Source organism: Carex rostrata, chromosome 23, assembly GCF_964058835.1.
Source record: "Carex rostrata chromosome 23, lpCarRost1.2, whole genome shotgun sequence".
Classification (NCBI taxonomy): domain Eukaryota; kingdom Viridiplantae; phylum Streptophyta; class Magnoliopsida; order Poales; family Cyperaceae; genus Carex; species Carex rostrata.
Window position 1 is genome coordinate 5,832,598 of NC_135940.1, and position 17,355 is coordinate 5,849,952.

Consider the following 17,355-nt stretch of genomic DNA (forward strand, 5'->3'; position numbering starts at 1 on the left):
TGTTTATTTTAAATTTGGTTGGTCAAGTAATATTTAAACAACTATTGTCCATAAGTGATTAGAATCACCAAATCTGAAATGGATGGTTTAGATCGGTTTTCAGCCATCTAACACAGTCCGTCTGCGGTCTGTCCGACTTGGTGCTCCAGGAGCAAAGGGTATAGGAAATTAATTCTTCGATTAAAATACCTTTAAAATATTCCCGGAGCATTGTCTAGGGAAGCAATCCACTATATGGGTCCCACCGCTCAGTTTTACGGATCACCGCGTCGGCCAAATTTCCGAGAACAGCCAAATTCTTTTCCGATTACTAACACTTTCTGGATAATTTCAAAATTCGACCGTTGAGATTTCTAACGTTACTCTCCTCTTACATCGATAAACCTAATTCTCATATCCTCGGAAGGAATTATCAAACAGAAAGAAAGAAAGAAAGAAAGAAAGAAAGAAAGAACGGCAGAGCGAGGGAGGGAGAGAGAGTGGTAGCCGCTTCCAAAATTTCAAAGAGAGAGAGAGGTCCAGACATGGCATCCGGGTCAGTTCAGATCGATGAGACATATGAGTTCTCAGCACCAGGATTCTTCGATTTTTTGAAAGAAGAGACACAAGAGGAAATTAGAAAAGCCGAGATCTGGTTTGAGAACTCTCACAGCCATGCACCTTCTCGTAAGAACTTCCTCTAATGATTTTTACTGCAATTCCGAGTGCTTTATTGTCTTCTCCATTGAAATTGTTGAAAATCCCTTGATATGTGTTGTTTGACATCTTTTCCATGGAATTCGATATACTTTAAAATTCAGACGTCCATTGTAAAAGATATGGAGTTATGGAACAGTGGAACTGTTTGGGAAGCTTTAATAACGAAATTAATAACAATATCAAATGAATTTGCTGCGAGTTTAAATCAGACTATAGAAAACGGTCAATTCAGCATAATTTCTACCCTTGACTCATTGAATTGGCACAGATATATAGTAGTTTCACTGCCGCAATTTCTTCTTTTAAAATTATAGAAGTGAAAAGTGAAAACCTAATTTCTAACTCGTCTGTTGTTGCGATTGTCTAATTTGAGTTCTCTGATGTCTCCCCTATAGAAGTTGAAATTATGGCAGATTTATAATTTCTTCGTGAATTGACAAAATCTCATTCTGTAAAATTCTGGGCTTTATTCTAACCATGTTAAAATTTTCATTTTAGCCTTTATGCCAAAGATAAAGAAGGAGCGATCTATTAAGATCGAGACGTTATGTGACTTTGATGAGGTCGAAATGGAAGTCGAAAAGGTTATAATAATCATCATATATAAACATTGATTTTATTTTACTTCAATTGTTATTTCTGAAATCCAGGGTTCTAAATAGCGCGCTATAGCGTTTTCGGACCATAAAAACTATGGCGCTATAGTGATAGTGCCGTTTTTTTAACCGTTCCGCTATTACGCGATAAACACTAAACCTTTTGCTGAAATCTTATTTTTGTTACATTCCAATATTTAATTTAACTCCATTTTATTTTTACTTTTGCAGGATGGAGAATTTAAAGATCAGAATAAGCAAGAATATGAAATAACTGGGTGAGTTGTGTTCTCTCTTTAGACATTATTTATTTATTTATGTTTATGTTTATGTCTTCTAATGGTGATGTTTTAACTGTTTATCTGTACAGAACTCACCAAGAGAATGATGCAATTCAAGAATCAAGAGATCAAGAACTGAGAGAAGAATCAAAAGACAGGAAGTCAATTTCTTTTGACTGTGTAAGTACCAATTTCTCATTGAATTGATCAAAGATTTTGCCAGGAATTGCGAAATAGAATTCATTTGTTTTAAAATGAAAAATTAGGTTTTGGATTACTTGGCTAGAAAGTTGTGCCTGTCAAAAAACCATACAGGATTAAATGCACCCAACATAAAACTTTTTTTATTAGGTTTTAGTTAAATAAGGTTACTACCTACCTTATTTATTAATATCTGGACAATTTTTTAGGTCCCAAATGTATCAGGAGATGCATATGCAACTGATAGCCAGGAGACTAGAAAAGAGATGAGGTATAATTAATTTTCTCTGAGATATCACATTTGTTATAATTTAATGCCCCCAAGATCTGATTTTAAATTGCCTTCTTTAAATGAATGAATAGCCTAATTGCTGATTCGGAGAGAGAGGAGACACCTCCTTTTGAGTTCCCAGTTCAACCCGTAAAGAAATTGGAGACAATAAGTGAGTAAAAATAACTTTCAATTTTTTTTTACATTCTTCCTAATTCACTCTCAGGTCTTTTGTGCCTTTTTCTATTTTCTACCTTGTTTTTGTATCCCACTCTCAGGGTTACTGTATTTATACTTAAATTCACAAATCAGACTATAGATTTAATTTCACAACTCAACACTTTACTACCTTATTACTTCTACTACACAGAGAACTTATTGCCAAGCTTGCCTAAATTAATGGCATCCTTACCTTTCTAATCAATACAGTTTTTTTCGGCACATGACATGAACTTTTTTGATATTATTTTATTTTATTTTATTTTTTACAACAGATGTCGGATTTTGTACACCGAATGTTGTCCCTGCTACTGTGGGGAAGCCACCTAAGCCTATACCTGCTAGTGGGGTCCAGACTGTAATTCAAGTACAGGCAAATCCCATGAAAGGAACTGGACCCTCCAGTTCCAAAAATCTGGCTGAAAAGAAGGCAGCAAGTACACCTGGGAATAATTCATTCATACAAAAGACGACACCATTGCCCTTCCATCAAAAGAACTTGGAATACAGAAGCTTGATCAAGTGAGATTTTGTAACTTGATTAAAGAACACTTACTGGTGCCAACTAGAATTGGGGGGGATGGCCTCTTAAAAAAAAAAAAATGAAGCATTCTGGTACAGGATCTGATAACAACTCTACCAGGTGGTAAAACCAACTGAGTTTAATTCTTAAAATAAAAAACAAAAACAAATAAAGAATACGATCAATGCAGTATTAGCAGTAGATCAGGCAACTTTCCACATATCATGGTAATTAATGGTTCTAAAATTAGGTATAGAATTTGATTTTAATTGATATCTGATGTAAATTCTTTGATTAGGTCTCAAAATGGGATGCCAAAGAACACTGCTACCCGTGATATTGCACTGGAGAATCAAGCAGTCAAAAGGCAAAAGCTTGATGGAGGGAGGACTAGACAGGTTAATATATAACCTCATTACAAAATGCATCCAGGCCCTTCCTTATTCAGTTTCACACTAGTTATTTGTATATGATTCTTTGTTTTATTGTAGATAATGAATGTTAAACCGGTTGACTTAACCCACAAATGCACTGCTCCAAAGAGAGCTCAGGAGATCTCAACTTCACTAAAGGTATAATATAAACCCGATAAAAATACTATTTTGTTGAAATTTTGAGTATACTAAATTTCTTTAATGGTATATTATAAGCAGGGAACTCCATTTGTTTCTGCTGCTGAGGTTATAAAGCGGTTCGAATCGGGCACAAGGGACAACCTGAGAATTTCTCAGAATAATAATAAATCATTGCGAAATGTAAGTTTATCCTTTGATATTTCAATTGAATTAACTAAATGATGAATTTTCACCGTTTATAACTAAATTTTATCAATTGTTGAATTGCATGCAATGCAGGAAGATTCTACTAAGGCAATTCAAAGGCCCAGACTTGTCCTGACAAGGCCCAAGGAGCCTGAGCTACAGACCTCACAGCGAGTCCGGGCAGTTCGAATGAAGAGTTCAGAGGAGATAGAGGCTGAGATGCTCGCTAAAATGCCTAAGTTCAAGGCCCGACCCTTCAACAAAAAAGTAAAACCTTGCAACTGATTAACATTTTTGTTTTCTTTGCATTATACTCTGCGAATTTTCTGGATCAATTCATGGTTTATTGAACATTCATATTTAGGAATTCGCATCCCCTGAGATATCTCAAACTTTTGAGTTCTGTGGAAAATCTGGACCGTTCAAATCCTTTTTGCACAGATCTCAAAGCACAATAATGCATGCCCCACATTCCAAATAGACACTGAAAAAAGTTTAGCCCCGGCTTTTAGATAAACAGAAAATTTGAGATATTTCAGAGGATTTAAGAGGATTTGCACGAATTTACTTCACTCTAGCTCTTAAATAAAAAAAAAATAAAAAAAATATTCAAGACTTAATGTGTATATTAAAAATCATAAAATGTAACAATAAAGCAATTATGAGTAGTAAAATTTCTGTTTCGTGCCAGATTCTCGAGGCTCCCTCTCTTCCTCCAGTAAACAAGAGCACTCATCAGCCGCTAGAATTTAAGGTTTGAATATTATTCTTCCTTGGTGATATCAAATCATATTTATTCATTTTATTATCTGCATTAAACTATATTTTGAAAGACATAATAAACTTTCATTTTTACTGGATTTAGGAGTTCAACTTCAGAACTTCTGAAAGAGCTAGCCGGCATGCCGATGCATGCTCTGAGACTTCCTCAGTTGCAGGATTCACTTTTCAGGTAAGACAAAAATTTGAAAATTTTAATTATTATTATTTTTTTTTAAGAACTAACATTTTTTTCTTTGACAGAGTCAGAAGAAGCCCCTAAAACTAACTGAAGCAAGACCACCTCGCCTTGAAACATCACTTCGGGCCCGGCCACCAAAGTAAATTAATTTTCCTATTACTTCGTTACCTTTTTATTAGGGGTGTTCATCAGTTGAACCGAAATAAGAAAGTTGTCGACATTACATAGAGTTCAGTTGGTTTGGGGTGTTCATCAGTTTAATCCAATGATTGCCCTACCTTTCATGTTGATATATTGTTAATTCAACAAGGGATTGAAGGGGTAATATACTAATATGTTAATTTTTCCCTCCAGGGTAAAGAGTTCTCAGGAGTTAGAATTGGAAGAACTAGAAAACGCACCCAAGTTTAAGGCCAGGCCTCTGAACAAAAAGGTATATCTTAATCTTTTAAAGAAAACTTAAATTTCTATTTGATTTCCCTTTACCTAATTAAAATAACAACTGCAGATTCTTGATCGTGCGCTTGATAGTATTTCAATTTCTGTGCCAAAACCTCCTTTGACTACAACAAAAGAGTTCCACTTTGCCACAGACGAACGGCTGGGCCCCGCTACTGCTGCATCGGTTCTCGATCAGTTTGATAAGGTATTGTCGGTAATACAACAAATAGTATTTTTTTCATCTCATTTTAGTTCCTTGTCTCATGTATATTTAACTTTTTTGTTTTACCATCCAGCTTTCTCTACACTCTGAGTCTTCATTCCACAGTCAGAAACTAACTAATTTTGTACCTGGGCTTACCATACCGAACCCATTCAATCTACATACTGAGGTATAGTAAAATTAATTGCAATGTAGGCTGTTTAGTTTTATGAATACATGTAAATGAGGTCTAATGTAATATATTTTAGGAGAGAGGGCTCCAAAAGGAGATGTTTTTACTGACACAGTTGGCACGCAAGCAAGAAGAGGAAGAGAAGGCTAGAGTTCGAAAAGCTACCCCATATCCTTATACTACTGATTACCCAGTGGTACGTTATAATTTTACTTAAAGAATCACTTCAAAACATGACTCGTACAAATAAAGTTTCAGATGTGTGTACTTGCATGTAATTCTGTGTACCCAGTGGTGCATACAATTTTAGTTAAATCGCTTTAAAATATGACTGGTACAATCAAAGTTTCAGATGAAATATATGTAATTCTGTGTACATAGTGGTATGTACATTTGAAGTTCAAGAATCACTTCAAAATATGACTGGTACAATCAATGTTTCAGATGTGTACTGATATTTAAGTCTGTGTATGGTGGTGTAGGTACCCTCGAAGCCGATACCGAAGCCGTGCACAAAGCCGGAGGGTTTTCAACTGGAGAGCCTTGTCAGACATGAGGAAGAAATGCGAAGGAAGATGGAGGAGAGAGAAAGGATGGAGAGGGAGGAGAGAGAGAAGAGGATTTATCGGGCAAAGCCTATTCTTACAGAGTAACTTCAATTTTCTTTATCATTAATATTATATAAATTTGTCGTATTTTTATGTTTTTTATTATTTTTCACATTTTTCTTAATCTCAAACTAATTTTATTATGACCTAAGTTCAGCTTACAGGCCGACATGACTACATGTGACCAAAAACAACTAAACATTTTGATCTCAAATAACAATACATATTCCGGATGATTTTTTTACCCATAATTTTGTTACAAGAATGTTGCTTTATCATGTTATTTTAATCAGCACTCTTTCAGAATTACTTGGGGTTAATTACTTGTATTATTGATATATTAAATTTTTTGTGTTTTTTCAAAAGGGACCCACTGCCAGTACCAGCAAAGGAAAGAAAGGCACTGACAGAAGTGCAGGCATTTGCTTTGCATGTTGACCAAAGATCAACACAAAGACAAGAGTTCGATAATAAGGTACGTATTATTTGTAGACTCACAATAAACAAATTATTTGTAGACTTGTCTTAGTAATCAATTTAGGTGGTACATATTATTTGGGTACTCTTTTTGACGCATATCTGACACACAATAAACTAATTATTTGGTTTTGGTAACAAAACCAGTGACAAACAATTTGTGATTTGGTTTGTAATAAAATACCGTGTGAGGTTATTCTTGTACCATTTGGAAAAGAAGTTATGGTATAAACAAACAAAGCATTTCTTTTTGTAATTTGCAGATCAAAGAAAAAGAAGTTATGTATAAAAGACAGAGAGAGGAGGCTGAGTCTACAAAACTGGTACTGACATTATGTCCTTTATTGACTTTGGCTTAGTAATTAGGAGGAAACAAAAATAATCACTCTTATCAACTAACTTATTTAAAAAAAAAAAAATCTCTGTATTTTCTTTAAGATGGAGGAAGAGAAGGCACTGAAGCAACTGAGAAGGACTATGGTGCCTCATGCAAGGCCTGTTCCCAAATTTGTAAAACCCTTTGTTCCTCAAAGGTACCTTTTTCTTTTCTGATTACTTAATGTTTCTCAATTAGCAATGATTTTTGAGTTAATGGCAAATAACTCCAAGCTGTTAGAAAGGTGAAGTATATAGAACAGAAACCACTATTTTGAATAAAAAGAGCTTGTTGAGTATAAAATAATGAAATATTTTTTCTATTACACAAGGAAGGTCTACAAAGGAAGCGACAAAGGCAAAATCGCCGCACTTGCATGTGGACGGAAGGGGTGAGATAAGGAAGCAAAAGAATACCTTCTTTCGGTAACTCTGCTTTGCACAAGCACATTATAAATTTATAACTGAGTTGGTTGTTGAAGGCTGATTTGAACAGTCGTTGATTGACGTCTGAGTTCGTTCCATAAGTAGAATCCTATGTATTTAATCACTGTTACTTTGTCATTCTTTTTCCATTGTGTACTAATTGGTGCGCTCGGGTTTGTATATTGATAAGTTGGCTTGATATCTTAATTAGATTGTTTTTCATTTGTCATCATGATGTTATTTATTTATTGTATTCTATGGAGAAACTTGGTTAATCAATTTTTTACTATTCAATACCCCCGTATATACGTTATTTATGACTAAACTTTCTGAAAATGTCACAAAAAATTCAAGATGTCGCCTGACAGCTATTTTAAGAATTTTCATAATACAATTTCAGCACGCTGGATTAGAAGAGGATCAGAAATTATTTGAAACACGAAGTTAATATCGTGAAGTAAATTTATTATTGTATTCTGAAAATGTCACAAAAATCAGTAAATTTCCATATTAAGGAATATTTGTTTTGAGATCTGAAGTAATATTGTGAAGTAGCCTCTATTCTCGAAAGTTTTTTTTTTTAAGATAAATTAACTCTAAATTTTTTTTCCCCCCTAACGAGTAACAATAATAATATGCACTAATTTTATTTAAGAGAAAAGTTTATATTTTTTTTAACTCCTGAACTATTGTATCTGGACTCTTGCTCTTTAAAAACTGTTTGTTGGATCAATCAAGTCCTTCAATTGCCCCCTTCAGTGTACCCATGTGGTACGTTTTGTTAAGAGGCCAAAATTGAACTAAATTCATATATGGACAAATGTAAAAAGTTTGGGGAGGTTGATTCATAAATTTTGACAAAATGTTAATAATTTAAGTAGTTAAGTTTATCGCATGTATCACCTTAAATTCTTGAAAGTGTCAATTATGTATTATAGTCAAATTTGTGTAAATAGTTGCTATTTCGTGTTTAACTTGGGGGCTATTTTTTTTGGTTCATTCGGCTTCATGTAGAAAATAACCGAAATGCTGAGAATGATTAGAGCTTCATTTAAAATACTTGAAGGTAAATAACTAATTAATTAATTACCAAAATAATAGAGAAGTTGTGAAAATTTATTAGATTTTAATCACATTTTCTAATTTTAAAACAAAGCCAAAGAGCACGTGGAAATTTGTACCAAATGATGGGCATTTTTCGTCACTGTCAAGTTAATTCATAATTTACTCACTTTTTATTTCAAACGCAAAACAAAGAAAATAAAAATCTGAATGAAACAGTTGACAACAAAAACTAAGTACATTATGAAGGTCATAGAATCAATTTTTCTGTTCGACGCATTTTTTTCTGTTTAAAAAAAAAAGATTTTTCAACAAATAAATTGAGGAGAGAGGGAGGAGGAGAGGTGCAGGGCCGGCGCCGGCGGGGCAGTGGCGGAGGGAGCACCGGAATTTTTTGTTTTTTTGGCTTCTGTGGTGCGGAGGGAAAGGAGACAGAGCGGGTTCGGGTTGGGGGGGATTTAGATGGGGAGTGAACCGCCCATACGACGGGCGCCTCACTGAGTTATGGGCCGCCTCCCTTACAGGCGCTACACTGGGAATTTTGGACCGTCCGTGGACCTGGTGGTCAGGCATAAATAAATACAAATTAGAAGCAAGGTTATTTTTTAAATTTTCTTTTTTGGAGGAGATGTTAATAAAAATGGCCAAAAAAGGAGTAAGGATTGAAATCAAAGTTTCGGTCTTGGCACGGGTTGATCAAAACTTTGATTTGGTTCTTACTATTTTTGGAAGAATCATTTTCATTTTCTTAAAAAAATGTACTCAACGATCTATGAAAGAGAAATGATTGTTTTTTGAGTGAGTTTATGGTACTATGCATATTACGATTTGTTACCGTGTTACGGTTCTATATTCGAGTTTTCAAACCCTAATGGTCGATCCGAACCGTTCATCTTGTTCTCCATATTAATATGTGTTTGGAGACCAAATTTTACATTTTTTGAAAATTTTTTTACTATTTTTTTAGATTTATTGAAAATCACTGTTTTTGGATGGTCCAGAATTTTCAGATCAAGTGATTTTCTAAATATCTAAAAAAATAGTAAATTTTTTTCAAAAAATGTAGAATTTGGTCTCCAAACACATATTAATATGGCGAACAAGATGAACGGTTCGGATCGACCGTTAGGATTTGAAAACTTGAATATAGAACCGTAGCACGGTAACAACCCGTGATATGCATAGTACCATAGACTCACTCTTGTTTTTTCTTAGTTTTTATTTGGTGGAAGTTTATTCCCTCAAGTTGTAGAAGGTCAAAAGGGTGATATGCTGATAATGCTGTGGTGCATAGTAAAATACCAAGATAATATTGTGTCAGAATATCACAACATCTTTTGGAAATCCGGAAATCGTGCTGCTCGTGCGTAGTAAAGTGAGTAATATATATGTTAGTTCGTGCATGCAATAATTATACGGAGCGAATTCACATAAGCAATCACAATTCACAACGTGTCAACAAATTTCTATCACTTTTAGAAAATAAATAAGTGATTGTTTTTTTTCCTTCAAAAATAACAAACTAAAGTTGAGTTGAGATCCATTGAAGTAACTCAATTTTTGGATTTTGGATTTTGGATCCGGACCATCCGGTTCTAATCCGTGATAATCCATCTAAAGTGGAGCGTACACATCCCAAGTAACTAATCTGAATTTCAAAGTAATCTCAAGTGACGGATTTGAATCAGATGGTCCTGATCTAAAATTCAAAAGTTGAGTTACTGTAGAGGATCCGGACCCATGAGTCATACCATTCATTCATGCACTCAAGTCCATAGCACGGACTTGATGGAAAACTATAAATCAATTACAAATACTTATGTACTAGTAGAAACATTAATTTTACAACAATAAAATAACTATCAATTTAGTAAACTTTTTATCTAATTTTTTTTTTTGAAACTAACAAATTATATATTTACAGTTGATTGTAATGTTGATTATTGCATAGATGGGAAAATAAAGAATATTACAATATCAAATAAGTCTTACAAATTGAAATGAAACATAAAATGCAGCAGAAAATTGATCATGCAAATGATTTACCATACTCAATTTGCTCGAATGACGTCCATGAGTATCTCTCGTTTAAATTTTTGGGATATCCTTCTCCCACTTGTCCCATCAGATTCTTTTAAGAATTATGTAAGGTTCCAACTAAAATTTAAAAATGAAATAATTTTTCAAACAATTTAATTGTCGTAATGGATCCACCAAATAAGGAAGGCTCATTAATTACTTCAACTACTTGCACTAATTTAATATTTTTCTAATGGATCTCTCTGATTCTCTTAGCTGTTTTGACGTGAAATTATTCAGGATTTGTACTCAAAATGTCTATTAATTAATTCAGCCTTGTAGTACAAGAGAAGAAGAAGAACAACAAATAAATAAATGAAGATTGGTGCCAATTTCTCGATACTTTAATAGCGTCGGTTACTCGAATTAGTATTCTCTGCATTAACTCAAAAAGGAATTTTACATCCATAGTATGGGCCAAAGTTTGGATTGACTGTTTAGATTGACTGTTTAGACCTTGAAAATATAGTTAACAAATTACTAGAAAATGAATTTGGATTGACTGTTTAGACCTTGAAAATAGAGATATACATCCATAGTATGGGCCAAAGTGCACTATGCATAGTACGATATAGTCTCACTCCTATATATAGTTATAATAATTAGTTCATAATTTGTGATATGCAGGTTTATGAATCCTTTGACATATGGAGATTATCCAGTAAGCATGACAAAGTCACTGGGAATTCGTCTAACAAAATTTACAAATGAACAATCTAAGTCGCTGAAAAGATCATACGATTTTGTTGGTATAAACTATTATACTACCTATTATGCCATAAGCAATCCAGCTAGCAATTTACTGCACCAGAGTTACAACACTGATTCTATGGCTAATCTTACTGGTATGTGCCTTTTGTCATAAAAATAATTGAATGCAAAAATACTTATAATTAACAAAATTCTTGTACTTATTACTGTATTTAAGCCTCATTATCATTTATGATCTTTAGGCCAGTTCAAATATATTTAACTCATAAATTGGAACTTTTATATTGAATTTGTGTTCATTTATTGATAAAATCCTAAAAGTAGTAAAACCTGAGGAATATGTCTGGAAAAGTGTAAAATATAGTTTTTGTGGTAACTATGATCACTTGTAAATTGAAATTTAAATTGAATTTGTGCTCATTTAGTCATTTATCAGTAATGTTGTTATTTTCTGTTATAAAAAATGCAAAAAAGAAAGGCACCATGTAGTTTACATAAATTACAGTCATTAGTTAAACTTTTTTCTCTTTGATGGATGTAAAGGAAATCAGGAATATATACTGTAGTGACTTTCATACTTCTACATTTCTGTACTTTTTACCAGGTGAGCACAATGGTATTGAATTACCGAAGGTATGTGATTTTCTAAAATTTTCACTAATTATTTTGAAAATCTTCCAGCTATTGTGTTGTCTTTTATATTGACTAAAAACATTATTCTGTATACAGCCATTCAAGACATCTTGGATTAACATATACCCCCCTGGGTTAAAAGATTTAATGCTTTATACCAAGGCCAACTACAAGAATCCTGTCATTTACATCACTGAAAATGGTACATCATGCAATCGGATATTTTGATATACGGAGGAATTTCATGTAGAACCCTCAAAACCTTTGAAATTATATATATCGCCCTCTAAAATTCATATATCATATTTACCCTTCTAAATTTCTAAAACTCACAAATTTGCACATTTCATTGTCTTTTATATTCAAAATTTCAAACTCATTTTAAATTTGTAAAATACCCATTTTTCTACTTCCGAGTTCTGACACATATATAGTGACATTTAGGTATATACTTATGTAAGCGTAACAATTAGAGAAATGATACATTTGCCCTCGAAAACTGGCCAATATGATATTTAGAAAGGAAAATACGTACTTTTGAAGTTCTTGAGAAATATACATGAAATTCTCCCTTGTACTATTGACACAATTCCTTTCTTTCTCATCTTCTCTTGCTAGTGTCGATTTTTACTACAGCCCTTTAAATAGTTACCTTGCAGTGAATATTACATTGCCATTATACTTAATTATTCTAGGTGTGAACGAGCTTGCTAATAACAGCTTACCGCTGAAGGAAGCCTTGAATGATATAATCAGGTTATCGTATCACCGCAATCATCTCCTGGCATTGCGTAGTGCAATCAAGTACGTCATTTTACTGACCATTACTAAGCAATCTGTTTTTAATTAGGTACATTTTCTAGGGGTGTAATTTATTTGAAAATGAAGAGTATCCAATCTAAATGTTCGGTTAGAAAAGAGGTCCACAAACATATTTAAAAAGCAGAATTGTGTTTGGAAGTGTAGAACAAGTTATTTTTTGAGTGAGGCTATAATACTATGTATAGCGCATATTGGTCTGTACTATAGATCAATATTTTCATTTTTAAAAGTCTGAAAAGTAGATCTGAACTGAAATCAAGATATTAGTTCATAGTACGGACCAATCCTCACTGTGCATAGTACCATAGCCTCACTCTTATTTTTATTAAATTTATTCTCATTGGAAAACTGGTTAATATATTGGTTTTTGTACGAAATTCATGTTTAGCAAGTCAAAATTCCGTATAATAACAGAAATTAATACCACCACAAGATCTGCATTTTGTTTCTATTATTTATCTATTGGCTTATTTTATTTTTTATTTTTTGGTTTGCACTGCCCCCAGGAAAAAAATCCCCATTTTGTAAAAATAAGAAATATTTCACCAGTTAATTCAGAGAGGTTAATATTTAGCCTTGTAAAAAGAGTTAGTTACGGTTCCTCTAATATATCTATATTTTGTATTAATTATGAACAGACATGGTGCGGATGTGAGAGGCTATTTTGCATGGTCTTTCATGGATAACTTTGAATGGGCAAGCGGCTATACCAACCGGTTTGGTCTTTATTTCGTCGATTACAACAACAATCTCACGAGATATCCGAAGAAATCTGCAGTTTGGTTCAGCATGTTCCTAAAAAGTTAAAACTATATATATTTGGAATTGTTGAGTTGATCATCACAATAAAATGAGAAATCTAATGTTTCTAATAAAATCTTCATCGATCTTTGTTGGAACAACGAGTTGCTACGCGAGTTTGTTTTCTATTAGATATGATTGTTCATTTTTTTTCACTTAAAGTGTAATGAGAATTGATAATATATATTCTACAAATGCATACTTTATTTGCCCTAATGTACTGTTGTTCTTTATTTTGCCCCTTATGCAATTTTTGTTTCTATTATACTGGTTTTTGCTGTTTTCACTGTCAACAAAATTAAAAGAAATGTCTAGACCAAAATGGAAATATGGCCTATACCTATTTGCACAAATTGTTAAAGAGAAAAGTTATTTCTGTAGTTATTCTACCAATTTTATTGTGCAAATAATGGTACCGACATACTATGAAAGGTACAAATTACGTTGCATAATCTCAAACTAAGAATTTGTAGATTTATAGATAGAATTTTACGAATACCGGTCTTCTTAGAAAACTTGCAAATTATGCACATATCCTCCTAAATATACTGGTTTACATATTTACGAGTACAAAATTGGAATATCATGATATCAAGGATTATATCTGATCAGGCACTATTGTCCTGAAAGATGGCCATTTTCTGAATTTGGAAATTGTACCAGCATTACAAAATTCCATTCATGATAAATTTGAGTACTTGTATGCAATATGACCAGATAGTACACAAAATTATAACTCGTAAGGCTGTGTCTCTCTTTCGGGGTATCTGAGAGTGTTCATTAGGTAGAAATAGAATTCATAGCAAGGATTAGAATGATATATTATACTGAGCAAAAACAGTGCCTCATGCAATTCAGAATATGCAAAACGGTCGGCTGGTTCAGGTCCGGTTCACTGGCAGTGAAATTTGCAGTTCGGACAGAACCGAGAGGCATGGATTAGCACCTGTTGTGATCATGCCCTGAATGAAGTGCATTTCTCCTGCAATGCAATACCACAGGAGATAGAATGAAGTCCCAACCGAGCCATGAGAAATTCGGGCTAAAAAACTTCGTTGTGAATCCAAGGGGATGAACAAGATAAATTATCGGTAAAATCTTCCTCAGCATTTTACCACAATTAATAAATTATTATTTACTAATTAACCACTTGTGAAGCTTGCACTCAACATATTAGGCTGATAAAAATATAAAATGCAGAGGATACAGATATTTGAATATAGATATTAGCTGGGATGGATATGAGCATATGAATATTGTTTAAGTTTCTAGGGCTTGAAATGAGGAAGAGAGTAAGAGACAAAGAGACAACTCAAATTAATTTGTATTAGACTTAGTTTTTCTCATTTACAAAGAGTCTACACATATGCAATAACATAAACATACACAGTCCAATGGATCTGAATGTCAATTTGAATCAAAATATAATAGTCTCCACCTTGAACCAAATTGCATCTAGAATAAACTAAAAACATAAAACAAATACATAAAACAAACATAACTTTGTTTAACATAAAGATACATTAGCAGCAAGCCAGCAACATGCTAGAAACAAAACTAACTCAAACTAGCTAGAAACAGACCGACACTAAACCTGAATAAAGCTTAAACTTTGCAATTGGAAGAGGCTTTGTGAGATCACATTAACCTTGCAATTGGATTCGACTCGGTACCAATCTTCTTCACGGCAACCTTGTCTTTCGATATCACATCTCGAACAAAATGGTACCAAATGTCAATGTGTTTTGTCTCATAGTACATGCAGTCCTTGGTCAAATAAATTGCGTTTTGATTGTCACAAAACACCGTAATAGGACCCTCGAAAGAAGACATCTCATCAACAAATGCCTTGAGCCAAATAGCCTCCTTAATAGCTTCAGTAATTGTCATGTATTAGCTCTTGGTACTTGAGAGTGCAACGGTGGCTTGAAGTGTAGACTTCCAACTAATTACACAATCTCCAAGAGTAAAAGCATACCCTGTCAAAGAACGCCTTGTTGTAAGCAATCTTTTAATGACAATGTTTGACTAATTTGTAAAATATACAATTAATGAATTTAACAATTCTCATGTATTAAGATATTTGCAGGCTCATAAAATTTAGAGTTATAAACATGGACCGTTGAGGTTCTTTCTTTGTTGTCACCATTATGATTGTGTCATTATCTCGATGAATGCTTCAAGTTCAAAATCAATATCTTCTCCTCGTAAACTTTCCGAAAAGTAGTCATCCGCTGAAATCGAATACTCAAACGCCAAGATATGGCCATTTGAAGATTGGAGACTAGTTTCAGAACTAATAGTTCCGAACGGAAATCAACAGTAATGGCATGACAATATAAGGTGTGACATTCGTGTAATGTGGCTAATATTTTTACTATTTTTAATCATGTTGTATTATGTTATGTAAAAAAACAAATTAATCACATATTTTAACATAATTAAATCACAACACGTTAGTCTATTCTTCTCCCATTTTCCCTTCATTAAGACTAAGAGTTTCTATTCTCACTTTGATTGTCTATACTAGCGAGATAAAAACAGTGTTGTAAATAAGTTGGTATTATCCTTTGAGATCGACTTACATACTAGCGAGATAAAAACAGTGTTGTAAATAATAATATGTGCTCGTTAGACGAACAGTGTATTATCAAACAATTAATTAGAAATAATAGATCATTTAGTCAGAAAAAACTATACTTAAACAGCCGTTTTTACGACCGTAATAGTGGATAATAATAGGTGGTAGCTGGTACATGCTCTCGGAGTAAAATCATCAAAGCATGACATGCAAATTAATTCGTGGGATCAGAGATTTTCGATATATATACCGTGGTCCATGAGCATACAAATACTTATAGAGGGGCTCTAAAATCCAACATTCCAACAGCTCCAAACCGAACATAAAAAATGAACCGAACATAAAAAACCGAACAAAATAAAATGAAAAATCGAACCATATTATCCAAAATTTATTACTTCGGTTCAAGACCGCATAAATCGAACGAAATGTTCAGGATTTCTTTAATCCCTTTATATTATCTTCTGTGAATTTTCATATTGAAGTATTTTTTTTTTCTTTTTTAAATATTCCTCTCATTCCTGCGAACAATATATAAATACCAATAGTAATATATATTTAATTTCTATCTTCATAATTTTTTATATGTTCCGTTTTGAACTTAATAATATAAATATTTTGTATTATAAAATGAGAGTATTTAATATGTGACATCTTTTTATTTTTCCAAATATGTAAACTTTTAAGAAGAAAAACTTGTATTCGTGGTTATCTGAAATTAATTGAAATGGTTTTAAAAAAATAACCTTTTGTAACATATATCTTATTTTTGTGATTCTGTCAATCAATTAAATTGTGTAAAACATTGCAAATAACAATATTTCTGAATAAGAGCATATTGAAGGGAATAACTGAATAACAGTTTTATTATATGAATTTGTTTTTAAAGGACTGAAATTTGAGGAATCGCATGTTAAGGGATTCTCATTGTCTAAGTACTGTGTACTCGGAAAACATTATTGCTATAAGCCTATAATACTTGTCGGTTTTCAATCGGACGAATTACAATTTTTTTTTTCTATTTTTCTATTTTTCTTTCTCTGTTTTGTCTTATTTTACTTTTATTTCTGATTTTTTTTTTAATATTTTTTTTTCTATTTTACATGAATGAATTTGAGAGAAGAAGATTTACGGTGGTTGAGGAAACTAGAAAGGTTTTAAGGCATGGCGGTCATGTCTTAAACCACGTTTTTTTTATAAGGTTGTTCTTTTTTCTCTCTTTACATGAACAAATTTGAGAGAAAGAAGAGAACTTTATAAAGGGATTACGATAGAACATACGACTTTCATATTGCCTTGCAAAACTTCTAAATTGAATATATAATCAGTTCCAAGGAAATTAAGCGCGCAAGAATTTGGAAAAACAATGTAAGAAAAAAAAAAATCTAGATCCTACATAGAGATGTATTAGGACATTATTAATTATCCATTG

The 17,355-nt window shown here is 32.9% G+C and overlaps 2 protein-coding genes across 4 annotated transcripts; both read left to right on the forward strand.

Moving 5' to 3' along the window:
• Window positions 1-368: 368 nt before the first annotated feature.
• Window positions 369-7,528, forward strand: TPX2 (targeting protein for XKLP2). Of its 3 annotated transcripts, none has more exons than XM_078324738.1 (23): window positions 369-666; window positions 1,198-1,283; window positions 1,527-1,573; window positions 1,666-1,756; window positions 1,987-2,048; window positions 2,141-2,220; window positions 2,543-2,789; window positions 3,089-3,188; window positions 3,282-3,362; window positions 3,444-3,545; window positions 3,645-3,818; window positions 4,243-4,305; window positions 4,417-4,503; window positions 4,575-4,651; window positions 4,867-4,945; window positions 5,021-5,158; window positions 5,250-5,345; window positions 5,425-5,544; window positions 5,831-5,997; window positions 6,323-6,431; window positions 6,697-6,756; window positions 6,872-6,966; window positions 7,145-7,528. In XM_078324738.1, the coding sequence occupies exons 1-23, from the start codon at window positions 525-527 to the stop codon at window positions 7,236-7,238; spliced, it is 2,397 nt and encodes a 798-aa protein (XP_078180864.1). In that variant the 5' UTR covers window positions 369-524; the 3' UTR covers window positions 7,239-7,528. The 3 variants fall into 3 exon arrangements, with proteins under 3 accessions (XP_078180864.1, XP_078180865.1, XP_078180863.1); XM_078324739.1 differs by having other exon boundaries at window positions 406-666; window positions 7,141-7,528; XM_078324737.1 differs by having other exon boundaries at window positions 412-666; window positions 5,021-5,167.
• Window positions 7,529-10,885: 3,357 nt separating this feature from the next.
• On the forward strand, window positions 10,886-13,541 carry LOC144575108 (beta-glucosidase 12-like). Its single transcript, XM_078325226.1, has 5 exons — window positions 10,886-11,220; window positions 11,691-11,719; window positions 11,816-11,921; window positions 12,415-12,523; window positions 13,180-13,541. The coding sequence occupies exons 1-5, from the start codon at window positions 11,007-11,009 to the stop codon at window positions 13,346-13,348; spliced, it is 627 nt and encodes a 208-aa protein (XP_078181352.1). The 5' UTR covers window positions 10,886-11,006; the 3' UTR covers window positions 13,349-13,541.
• The last annotated feature ends 3,814 nt before the right edge of the window (window positions 13,542-17,355 follow it).